Below are 13,076 nucleotides of genomic sequence, written 5' to 3' on the forward strand. Positions count from 1 at the left end.
GCTTGCTTTGCTTCAAATTCTCTCTTTAATTCTTTAATTCATTTTGTTGTTGTTACTTGGAATTACATATAGTAATGGGAAGCTAAAATTCTGTTAACTCAGTAAATCTCTCCTCTTAACAAAAATACACTGGGAAAACGCACATGCAGTTATGTGTGTATATGGGCATAAAGCTCATTGACTGGGTGTCATTTCCCTTGTTGCATAATTGTTTTGGGCAGATATGACCATATGTTCACTTTAGAGACAAGTTACATAGAAGAAATTAATGGAAAAGAAATCAGGGTAGTATCAATACATGGTCTTGACATACACAGGAGAGGATTTTGTGAATTTTTCTGGGCAGTGCAAAAGCAAAGCATGGCTATCTCCAGAGAATTCACCACTCTTGGCAAAATTGACTCTGTGTCATTGCTCTCTCATGCAAGTGTGGGCCAGAGAACCCCTTTCCAAGGATTGTAATGCATTCTGTGGACAAAGGGGCGAAGGTAAATGGGTCCACATGCTAATGTGTCTGTCACCACACTGGCATTACCTCATATTCCGGCAGCCCAGAGGGCTGTCAGGATGAGTTAGTCTGTGGAATAGAACTGTTCTTGCAGACATGATATGAATGACTTACCAAGCAATAGTCAGTAATGGGCTACTTAGGCTGCAGTGGTTAATTTTTTTACTGTCAAAGGCCAGACTCCATACTTCTGGCTGTACTGATCATGTAGTTCAGTGCATCTGTGAAATGAGTCCATTGTTCCTTAGGTGTTTGGATCCAATTTATATATATAAGAATTTTTCAGATGTTCTTTTCCTCCTGTGGCTAATATGTCAGATTTAGTACACAAAGCAATTATAATGTTCTGTATTGTAAAAATACTAAACTTAAAGGAATACTATATGCAGTAATTTATTGTCATCAGAAGTCTTGAGCTGAAATTTTAACTGAATGGGAACAAGCCATTGTTTTATGAATTTGCAATGTTATTTGAGGAACTTGAAGAAAAGTTATTTTTTCTACTACAACTTTATCCAATAAGTAGGATGGGGAAATATAGCTTTTCCTCCCCCATCACTATTTTCTCTTCAAGAGAAGTATAAAATGTCAACTCCATAGTCAAAATTACCAATAAATTCTGCAGTACAGATGTGCTAATAAGAGATGCTTGTGCTGCATTCTCATTGTCAGGAGACAGAGAGGAGAAGAATTGTTTTGAGCAGTTTGGTCAGGCATAATAGGAAGTGATAGGATGAAATTGAGCAAAAAAAAAGAAATTTATGTTGGACATCAGAAAAAATTGCCAAACAATCAAGTCAATTAAAATCTGTGAAGGGCTTTCAGGGTATTCTCAATCCTTCTAACCTCTACTCTAGAGAATATGTCCTAGTAGTCTATCTTAGTAGTCTATCTAGACAACAGGAATGCTGGGAGATGAATGTGCTTATTTGAGGATAAATTGTGTCTAAATATGGGTGCACCCAAAATGTCTTTAGAGTGAAGGAAGTCTAACTTCTCAAATGACAAATGGGTGTTGTCTGTTTGCTGGTGCTGTTCATAGCTCTGTACAATAAGTAGAATGAGCCCAAGCTAATAACATGCCACTGCCTTGGGGAGTTGATGTTATGCAGATGCAGTGGTTATTTAGCAGATGTCTTCTGATCCTGCAGGACACTATATAACAGTACTTGGAGTACTTGGAGTGTTCAGTATGAAAAGTGAATTTTCATATTCTAATGCAAAGATAAATACCCATCTGGGTCAGAATTAGTTGAAAGCTTGCTGAAGTCATTGGAACTCTTTCTTTTGACTTAAACAAGTTTTGGCAACCTGTTATTTCATGTACAGAGAAATCTAAACAGTCCCAGGGAATCTGAAGTGTGAGCAGGAGACAAGAAGCACAAATGGAGATCAAAGACTCAGAAGGGGAGTGAAGGATAAGAGACAAGGGCAGAGCTTAAGGAGAGGTAGAGAAAGCAGAGGTAAATAAAGCTTTGAATATGAAATAGAGAATTTGAAAATCTGCTTTGTGAGCATGCAAGTTTGTGAGGTCTATTGCCACAAAGTGATTTTTGCAAATCTCTGTCACCCTCCTTAACCCATATTTGTTTTGATAAGATCATGGAGAAGAGGCTATTCATAATGTCTAAAACCTTGTTCCACAGTCCACTATGTGGAATTTTTTTTGGCATCACTAATATATGTAAATTCTTCTGAGAGCAATGGGAATCTGTGTGTTGCCATGTTTTCCTTTCCAGTTATTAGGGTTTGATGTGTGATAGTTATTTGCATCCAACAAAGGGTGACTGTAGAATCAGATGAAAGAGCAGCTCAGTATTTATATTCTCACATAACATGGCATACCAGTGATGAAAACTATACTGAGCAGTGTGTGTCTTCCTTGGCAGTTCAGAAAAGGCACCTCTACATCATATTCCTGATTCCACCACAATCATTATTAGTGCCAAGAGAGGAGCAATAGAAAAAAAATTGCTTATATTTTCTCCTTCTTCTGAGGCCACTGTAGCTTGAGGTTGTATCGACCAGACCTAGGAAACAGTGTCAGTTTTTGGAAGGAATCTTTTTAAAAATTGGATCCAAAACTTTCTTCCTGTCTCTTTTGGTTTACTGGTACTTTTGTCGTTAGCTGGGATATACCGAGGTTATGAAAGAATTTCTAATGTAATTTAGGTAGATCTGCACTGCAGTCATTCAGCAGTGGGGCCTGTTAATGCATACAATGTGCCCTTCAGCAAAGTCTTTGAGATGTTTTCACCGTAGCATACAGCTGCACCAAAAACTAAAGGATTTTTTCCAGTTCACCTGGAGGGGAAAAATGAGCATCAATCTCTTGACAAGAGATGAAAGAAATAGACGAAAAATATTTTCTGGCCACACATCAGAGTACTTGCAGTAATTCTCATCATGGCATTGAACTTGCCCTCTGTTGAAACTTCATTTTTCATGTATTGCAATGTACTTAGAGCATAGAACTCTACTGAGCAGAAAATGCATTTGTTTATATATTTTCAAAAATTATATTCAGATGAAATGGGAAGCAGCAACAAACATTTTTACATCTCTTTTAGTTGTATAAGAAAGTATTGCTTATTCTAGTAAAATAACTTTTAGTTCAAACCTCAGTCTGTACATACATTAATTAGGCATTTATAAAAGTAAGAGAGGAATTTATTCTTTAGATATTAATTTGTTACTGAATCTAGGTAAATATGTACTGCTTTACAGATGAAGATAGTCCTGCAAAAATCTTATTGTCAGTATCTCTCCTTGATTAACCAATTCATTGTGCTGTAAGTTAAGCTGGATTTATCTGCATCAGAGCGAGGCTTGGGCTGTACAGGAGGCTGAACACAGATACGGCTCAGGAGACTGGGCATCCAGGTGGCTGAGGAAATCGGTAGGCACACCATAAAATGGCTTATTGTAAATGAGAGGTTCTGCCACAGTGATAGGTAAATGTGCTGTTAATGGCCACTTCACTTTTGACTCCTGTTAAAGTCTGATAATAAAAGCACAGTGATTTTGTTTTCTTACATGCATAATACATGCTAATACATGCATACCTGCAAACAATGGAATGAATGTCAATAGTAAATATAGTCTTTGTTGTCCCAGCCTTTGCACACCTTGCTATCCAAACTGAAGTGGCTGAGTCTCCCTCATAGAGCTGCAGGCTGCTGTAAAATAGCATCTTCCCTGGAAGATGCTGCTGTTTTTATTTCTGTTCTTTTATTTGGAAAATTCTCAATATTCCAGTGAGTCCCGGAGGAACTGGCTTACACGATTTTGTAATAGGGAAGAAGAGGAACGTTTCTCAAGACTCAACAAGAAGCTGAGTGTTTCTGAGAAACTTTTTTTAAAGCAGGAGCAACTGCTACTGTAAGAGGTTTTTTATGTGTCTCTAAGCCTCTGTAGGTAGCAAAGTGTTGATAAATTATGGAGTAGGTGAAATCATTTTGTGATGTACCTGGGAAGTGAGTGGAACTTCTGTGCCAGGTTGAAGGCAGCTAAACTCCCTTGCCCTTGGTACAGCTCTGACAGCAGCATGAAGGAGCTGTGAGCAAGTTTCTTCAAGGTTTTGAGTATCAGAGTGAATTGGAGATCGGGGACATCTAGTATTTTCTCTAGTTTGAGTGTGAGAGATCCAGTGCAGCTCAGCCTTACAAGTCAGGCGTAAGGGTGTTGAAGGGGGAAGGGGGGGGCGGGGGGAAGCTATTAAGAAAACCACTCAAGATGGAGATAAACTCGTGCAGCTGAGGACTTCCACAGCCCATCTGACCCTTTGAAAAGTCATGGAAGAGAAACAGGCGCTTTAGTAGAGCAATCCTGGAAAACGCTTCATCCCTGGAGGAGTTCAAGGACAGGTTGGATGGAGCTCTGAACAACCTGATCTGGTGAAAGGTGTCCCCCTCCATATGGCAGGGGAGTGGAACGAGATGTTCTTTAAGGTCCCTTCCAACCCAAGCCAGTATATGAGTCTACCTGGAGAACTTCCATAAAGCTGGAAGGTTTTGGTCCCACTGTGCTGAGAGTTATGTAAGACTCTCAGGATTAGGATATGGCTTGAATGTCCTTGGTTTATGCTGCAGTTATGCTTCTGAAAGTTGTCACTTGCCACCTTCATGTTTTTAGCTGTAGTATTGATTTTTAAAAGAAATTTCAATTGTTCTGCCTCCAAGAGGCAAAATCAGAAACAAATGCAATGTTGTTCTGAAGTCTTGCTGTTTTGTCTGAAAATAAAATCTTACAAAAATCTGGTTTGATAATAGGTGATAGATGAGCCCCATTTTACTACAATGAATATCTGATTAATTGCTGGAGCTGGCCATGAGACAGACCACAGTTGGGACAGATTTTTAATAACCAAATTTTTCTTCCAGAAATGGCAGTGTGTGGAAGATGCCAGTGGAAAACTCAAGCTGCACAAGTGCAAGGGAATGGCAGACTTGGCAGCTACAAGCAAAGGCAAAGGCACCTCCAGTATTTTGCCCAAGTATTACAACAGCAACAGTGAAAAGTGCAATTGTGAAGAGAATGAATACAAGCTGAACCACAACAGACAGAGAAAGAAACTCTTCTCCAAGAAAAGTAAGCAAACCCATTGCATCTTCTGTCTCTGCCTTAGAAAGCTGTTGTTTGCTCACTCACATAATTGTCTTGACAATCATAGGCATTGAACTGTATTAGCATATTTCCTATGTATCTCAACTACGAAACAGCATGTCTCATATTGGACAATCAGAGTTGAGAATATCTGGCTGTAGGAAGAATGTTTTGTTCTGGGAAATGCAATGCCCATGCTGAAAAGGCAAATTGCAGACAGTGACATAGGCTGTGGAACAGTGTTATACAGCAAATACTTCAATTTTCAGTAGCTCCTGCAATGCTTGGAACTGTTACTTCAGTAATTTATTTTCAATACGGATGTGTATACTTTGTTATTGAAGCTGCTCGCTTCTAACGTCCTTTTCTTCTGCTCAGTCAGCAGAGACAAGGCTGACTTTTAATCAGACATAACAGCCAAAGGGGATGACTGGTTTCCTTGGCACAGGTTAGTGCTTTTTCAGAAAGCCCATTTTACTGACTCTGTTAAATCTTAGTCAGACTAACATCTATATTTGAAGTATATACTTTAATTATAGATTAAAGGTAAACGGCAACACGGAATTATTAGTTACTTGTAATGTTTCTTTCATCTCACTCCACAAATACAGAGCCTTAATAATTTAGCAGATTAGTCTTTTTATATCATGGCACAAACTTGAAACACAGAGTTTAAATTTATTTTCTCCCATTATATTTGTCTTGCAAGCTGATTAGTAGTTACTAAGCAAATTCTGAATTGAAAAAAAATTAGTGGTTCCATCAACTATACTCGATGTTTAAATATGTACTACAGCCAACAATCTGTAAAGAACACTAGAATTTGTACTTATTTAACTAATTTTTTTTAAGTCACAGAAGGAATTAAGTCATGGGGAATCAACAGCAGTAGATGGAAGGCACTTAATGAGGACAGGAAAACAATTAAAGTGAGGGCAATGTAATGCTATCTAGTACTTCTCATTGTTGCTTTCTAAACATTACCTAATTTTCACAACATCCAAAGGAGGTGGTTAAGTGTATAATTATCTTTAGTTTATGTATGTAGAAAGTTAAGGTAAAAAAAAAGTGAAACTTTCTCCCTCTCACAGAGGGATCAGAATGGTGCTTTTCCCCTGTGTTCTGCTCAGATGAGACAGAGTTATACTACACCCTTCAGCTCATTAGCCTCATTGAACCTTAAGGCATAAACTTCAGCAACACAAAACAGGATCTTGACAATCACATAGCCATTGCTTGTGTCTAAAGTAAAGTATTTGCCTCCACAGATTATTCCCTCTTCCCACATCTGGGGTGTGCTGTACAGGGAAGAGGTTAGCTTGGACCTATTGACAGAGACCTTTTCATTGTGTTGGCTATTCTTCTACATGCACTTATCTAATAAATCACACACCAAATGTAAGTGAGCCCAAAGCTGTACAAGTCAAGGTGACATACCAAGTTTTTTCTAAATAGCTTATGTGGAAAACTGTCTCACTGGACTACGGTTAGTTAAGAGAGTCACCTGGATACTCATGATGTGTATTTGCGTTTTTATGACCTGTTCTGTGAGACTTGGGATAAAGTGTGGTCTGTGCTGGTTTGCATAATTGTTAGGGCACCTTTGGCGTCTGCTACTCAGAATTTGATGAGTGCATGAGATTGCATTGCAGCCCTGCTTGAATGCCAGTAAATGCTATTCATTAGTTTGAACCACTGCCAAACAGAAAATACAAGTTTCTAACTGGACTGAGGGTCATGTCCACATTAATGCAGTAGTTCCAAGCAGTAGCAAAGTTTTGAAAGAAATGCCCTGATCACTCATTTCTGTTGTGCATAACAGAGATAGATTTGCAAAAGGTCATTTTATTGCATTCCAATCTACAGTCATGTGCAGAGAAGCAGAATGGATGCCCTGCATCTAGGGTGCATCAAGCATGTTGTAAACCCTAATAGGGTATAAAGATTGGTCTTTCAGAAAGATTGAAATCAGTTACGTATAGTGAGAACAGATGGTCTAAAAGACCAGACTAAATTGCTGGTACAGAGGCTGGAGCACCAGACATTTTGATAAAATAATTAACATTCTAGTGTAGGCGTGGTTTAGAATGCATTTTCAGGTGCACCAGTGCATTTAGCAGGCAACTGCATTTTCTAAATTGAGTAAAGTCAGGTTCACAACAGGGCCGTGTCATGTATGTGCGATTTGGACAATGTAAAAATACATAACTTGGCTGTAAGGCACTTAAGCGCCAGAAACCCATAAACATGAATATTTGGTATGTCTGGGTTTAGATATCTGGAGTGTTTCCCTTTTTGTCCTCTTTATTTCTTTGGTATGCTCTTGTTTTTATAAGAAAGATCAAACAGAGCTTTGCAGTAGGTGGAAAGTTTAAATAATGAGCTCTCAAAATCATTGGCTGTGTTGTGGCCTATTATGTTTTTCTTGCTGTGGATTTGATCTCTTCTTCCTGTGATGAGTGAGTGTATGTGATTAAAGGAATTCTTAAGCTGCATGTAGGAAAATGATGATAGGCCACACTGAATAGTAAAGAAACAGAAATGTGTACAAAGAGGCTAGTGCATTTTTATTCAAATTTCCCTGACAGTCATTTTACTTTTGAGGTGGTATCAATGCTGGATCAAAATGACATTTTTAATAACATTATTTGTTACTAAAAATAAAAAGTCCATTACTTTACAGATAATGCATTTGAAGTGGCAATTGTGAGAATGGGATATAAGAAAGTACCTCTAAACTTAATCCATATTTTTAGACACTAGAGATATTTTTTTAAAAATGTCTTTACAGGGCCCAGTTTTACTTTCTGTTATCAAAAAGAAAACCAAAAAGCCTCTTTTGTCTACCAAATGCAAAATACATAGACATTAGTGGAAAACTTAGTTCCTTTCAGGTTCCAGTGAAGACAAACATTCAGATCAAGTGGTGCAACACCAGCTGGATAATTTGGGCTCTGAAAGCAGTTGACTTTCTTGGCTTAAATTCCTCTGGACTCCATTTTGCAACTCTATTTTGAGGTTGCAACTTCTTAGCAATACCATCTCTAAGACAGCTGGTTGCTGTAGTAGTTGAGGAAGAGAGGCATCAGATTCAGAGAGCTTACCAAAGCCAGACTTTAGTAACCTGAAGAAAGGAGCATAGATGTTTTTGGCCAAATATTTAACTGCCCTGGATTGGCTGTTTGTAGGCTGTGTACAGAGGTAAATAGATTGGAGAGTAAAACCTGGGGGAAGATTGACTAATAAGTAATTAAACATTAGTATTTATGCCTGCAGTTCACTTAGCAGATCGGAGCACACAGTACAAATGTGTATTGATCTTATTAAATATTTTAGCCACTTCAGAATTTGATACTAATCACAGCACTGAGTCAGCACTGTGGGTAACATGTTAGGGTTAGTCCTTTATGAGGTGCCTCACTCCACACCAATTAATTAGTGCTAAGGCTGTTAGTTTGGCTATAAAGGGAGGAGTGACCTGGCTCCTGGCTGTTCAGGGACATGTAGTTGATGGTTTCCTGCGGCCATCTACGGAGGTCCAGCAGGCTGGATTGGTGTATTAGACTTGAAAGGAAGATTAATTGTTAGTTGGCTGTGCTGAATAAGATAAAATGAAGATATGATTAAAGAAATGGGAGTTTATACTTTAAATCTCATTGGTATGGGTGTAGCTTTTTAGAACTTCTTCCTACCTTGGAAAAGATGATAGTTTCTGTCTCATTTTTTCAAACATTTCCTGAATGGGTGCCTGAAATAGGGCTAGTCTTTTGTTGCTTTTTTTATCCCTTCAGCTGTGATTCACCTGGCTTAATATCAGCAGTAAACTTTGAACTATGCATGGAAAATGTGCAAAACCAGACAATCCAGCTGGTATTCTGCTTTCTCTGTGTGGTGCTGACAAAAATATCATGCTTGGCCAAGTTTCAGATGGGAGGAGATGTTTATTCTGCTTCCCACAGACTACAAAATGACTTTTGAGACTGTGCAATCTATCTGAAATGAATTTAAGGCTTATTGAAAAAAGTCATTCTGCATTAATGCCAGAGCGTGACAGTTGAGGTACTTTTTTGTCAATTTTGGTTGTTCAACCTCCAGTTCCATATTTTCTTTTCCCCCTGCTTATTTTGCTGGAGAGATTATCCCACTGAAGAAGCTGGCCTTTCTGTGGAGCATGGGATGGCAAGAAGGATCGATCTCATTTGGCACATTGGTTGAATTTTGCCTTTATCAGATTGCAGAGGGAAGTCCCATCTCATGAGGTGTGCTGTGTGTTTGTCTCTTTAAATGAGAAGTGACCAAAGGATCTGAGGGACTCAGTTGTTTTCAGTAATGTCTGTGGTAACTCCAAGCCTCATATACAGAGTAAAGCCTCAGGCTCCCCTAGGGCAGAGAGCACAAGAGAGTCTGTGATACCTAGGTTGTACTTTTTTCTCAAGGAATGAGATGCTTGTGTCTAATGAGTGACTCTCAGCAGTCACTGGTAGTGAGCAGGAAATACAGTCAGGGATGGACCCCATCATACAGCAGGGAAGTTTAAATGTAGGTTTAGATTTCATAACTATGTTCTCTTTTTGCCATTCCAGACCAAACAGAAGAGGAGTTCTGGGGATTTGGGCTGGAACAGAGAATTCTGGAAAATTGTAATAGGGAAAAGATCAATGAGAATCTCGTACTGCACAGTGGCAATTCATAACAAATGTTTCATTTTGCTTTTGAGCTGCAAATGCAGAAGCAAAGTTTGAGGGAGTACATAGCACTGGAGGGTGGTGCTTCATGGAGAAAACTGACTGTCTGGGCTGCACATCAGGGAAAGAATTGCAAAGAAAAGAATTGCATGTGGATAAAAATAAAAATTCAAATATTAATCCCTTCCAAAAAATCAAGGATCTAGCCCTAGCCTTGAAGAATAGAACTGGGAAAAGGCTCAGGCTGAGCACTGCGAATACTGAGACAACTCCAAGAATGTGTTGCAGGAATCCTAGCTGGGAAGAACTGTATGATGGACAGCAGAAAAGCACAGAGAACTGTTCCCTGAGGGTGACTGGCTGTCATGACTGTCACAGTTAGTGCTTAAGGTGTGACTGCCATCTGGTGATTGTGGGGGAAGAGCAAGCATCCATTTGAACAAGCTATTTGTTCTCACTGGTGCTGGACTGCAGCATTTTTTTTCCCCTTTGCCATTCTTTTGTGTTTGCCTTGTACCTGCCCTCTCATGCTCTGAGGTATCCATCCACCCACTGGTGCTTCCATCCATGCCAAAGTTAAGGAAGCAGCAGTTCACAGGAGAACTGCAACAAACACTGGCATCCAGTTAATTCCAAACAGCGCAGTGTGGGCTGGGGTTTTTCCTCCCAAGAGCCACAGAGAGGAGCAAATTGTAACGTGCAGTTTCTGTTGCTCTTCCACTTTCTCCATGCAGAATTCAAACCAAGCTTTGTCCGGAATCGCTCTATCCGTTCTGTATCTGTTCAGCTGGATGGAGCTGCCTATCACCTGGGTTTAGAGGATGGGTACCAGCCCATCTTACCAAGAAACATCACCAAGCGGCACAAGGTGCAGAGGGCTGCTTTCCACGAGGAGGAAGATGGAGACATGGGGGAATATAGTGGGACTGGTAGCATTGCAGAGTACACAGTCCCTAATCTGATCAAAGTGACCCACAGGTAAGTGCTCATGCTAGGTTTTTAAAAGCTTTTGCTCCTTAAGTGACTGCTCCTTTCATAAATGTGTGGGTTGAAGTGTGTGCTAAGCATGTTGCATCCCTTTTGGATACCCAGTCTAGCCTCACTAAAATTCTTGTTCCATTTGTACAATAGTCTTAAGTTTTGTTTTAGTTTTGTCAGTGCAGAGGGGCGTGAAGCTCCTGAAGAGCTGCAGCAGTGCTTTTGTCTTCTGCATTGGGTGGAGACGGTAGCCACTCATCAGTGCATATGCTTCCAGTGAGAACAAGCAAAACTGTTGGCAACAGGGGTGTTAAACCTGCATGAAACCAGGAGAGGCCATACTCCTGCAAATGAGTGTGCAGTGGGGTAACCTGGCCTGGTTACCCCACTGAAGAGACTGAAGGCCCTGACTGGAGCATGAACTGGTTTTGTGTCACTGATTGCTTTGTACAGAGTTTTCTGTAATCAGTGCTAGGAGAGGAAAATCTGTATTATGAATGAAGTTGGATGGATCAGAAGCATTGGGAAATGGAACATACTGAGAGAGAGGGGAGGCAATTGTCTGACCACTCTAACAGCTAAAAATAACTTCCTCAGTGGTGAATCTAAGGACTGATAATGTCTCTTCAGCTGTACTTTAATTCATTTATCACCATTTCCATTTGTGAGCTATCAGAAAATCCACCAATCATTATTGATTACATGTTTTATATTGTTTAATGACTAGCTCATATAAACATGCAGGAGCCAGGTAGCTGCTCTTGATATCTGTATTTTCCATTTGCTTCTGTTCACAGAAGTGAATTAGAAACTCACCAATATGTGGAAATGTAGGGATCAGAGAATTGTGCCCTCTTATCCCAGCTCTCGTGAATGTTCAGGACTCATAAATCACTGTTTTTTAATTCTGGAACAAATTAAATTTACTTTTGCTGCCTTAGTGGGTGAATCCCAGATTTTTACAAGAACTGTCAGGAAGGTTGTACATTATTCATGAGGCTTCCCTAACAGAAAAGAAGGCTGTGGGACAACATGCATGGGGTAGTTTAAAGAAAATAAAGGAACACTGCAAATATTCATCTTTAATTTAAACAAGCATTCAGAAATGGCTGCATGGTATTCAACCCCTAATAAACTTTCCAGGTAAATCTGTCAAGTAGTGGTTTTTTGTTTTCTTCTTTATTAAATAATTTTAAAAAAATGGATTTCACTAGAAGTTAGTGAAACATAAAGATTTTATATTGTCAGAGGGTGTTTTGCTTTCAAAGTGAAGGAGATACCCTCAAAAGATTTTATCACTTTTGTAGAAAATAGTAAAACTTCTTTGTTTCTGTTTTGTTTTTTTGAGTTTCTTCTCTTTTCTTTATGGTGTAGTAATGCATTTTACCTTGCTACTACCCCTGCATCACTTAATTATGCATCGAGAAATTGCTTCTGAGTAATGCTTTCAATGCTTGCTAGTTAGTAATGATTATTTATGCAGAAAGTCTAATGAATAAGCACAAATTCTGTGTAGCATGATTTACATACAGAAATGAAACAGTCAACAGGTTCTGCTTGATAGAAATATTCTCATTGAATTTTTCTACTTAAAAATTTCCATGACAACTCCAACCCAGACTTCCTTCCTGCTTCAGAGCACACTAGTATTTTCTTGAATGAACATTGTTTTTTGAATTCTGCATGTCATTTCCAGTCCATGGTCTTTTTGTCCTGGAGCTGTGTTATTAAGAGCAGCTGTTTGCATTGCTCTGTGTGTGTGTATCCACTGTAATAATGAACAGTGTTTGCTTTTCCATGCCAAGGTGCTCTATCCTGGAGAATGATACCGTTCAGTGTGACACAGATCTGTACAGGTCACTGCAAGCTTGGAAGGACCACAAACTTCATATTGACCATGAGGTCAGTGATGTTTTCCCTGTGTGATTTTAGCATTGTTTTCTGTGGGGTGATAGGATCATGCTGACTATCTGTGTCTGCCTCTGGGTGTCTTTTTCCCTCCATGGAACCTTTTGAATTTGCTGGCTAATTTCAGAATAGACATTTCAGAAATAATTAAATTATTACAAGTTTGTGAAGACAAGATGCTGAGGAGGACAGAACTGCAACTGAAAGCACAGCTGAGAAATGTCATGTGCCTTATGAGGCAAGTAAGACTTAAAGCTGTCCCTATCCTGGGAAAAAAAATTACTCTGGATCTTTTTATCATCTTAGTAGTCCTGTTCCCCAGTGGGGAACCTCTCAAAACAGTTCTTCAGTATCAAATATAAAGGCCCAAGGAAAAGTGAGCTTCATTAGTT

The 13,076-nt window shown here is 39.3% G+C and overlaps 1 protein-coding gene across 9 annotated transcripts in view; it reads left to right on the plus strand.

Annotated features, from left to right (window-relative positions):
- The window catches only part of SULF2 (sulfatase 2), an 84,409-nt gene that overhangs the window by 61,720 nt on the left and 9,613 nt on the right, over positions 1–13,076 (plus strand). For all 9 annotated transcript variants that reach the window (XM_077187455.1, XM_077187461.1, XM_077187458.1 and 6 more), the window contains 3 exons: positions 4,891–5,098; positions 10,533–10,776; positions 12,582–12,678. In XM_077187455.1, the coding sequence (XP_077043570.1) occupies positions 4,891–5,098; positions 10,533–10,776; positions 12,582–12,678 (549 nt within the window). The remainder of the gene's footprint in view (positions 1–4,890; positions 5,099–10,532; positions 10,777–12,581; positions 12,679–13,076) is intronic.

Source organism: Agelaius phoeniceus, chromosome 17 (genome assembly GCF_051311805.1).
Source record: "Agelaius phoeniceus isolate bAgePho1 chromosome 17, bAgePho1.hap1, whole genome shotgun sequence".
Lineage (NCBI taxonomy): Eukaryota > Metazoa > Chordata > Aves > Passeriformes > Icteridae > Agelaius > Agelaius phoeniceus.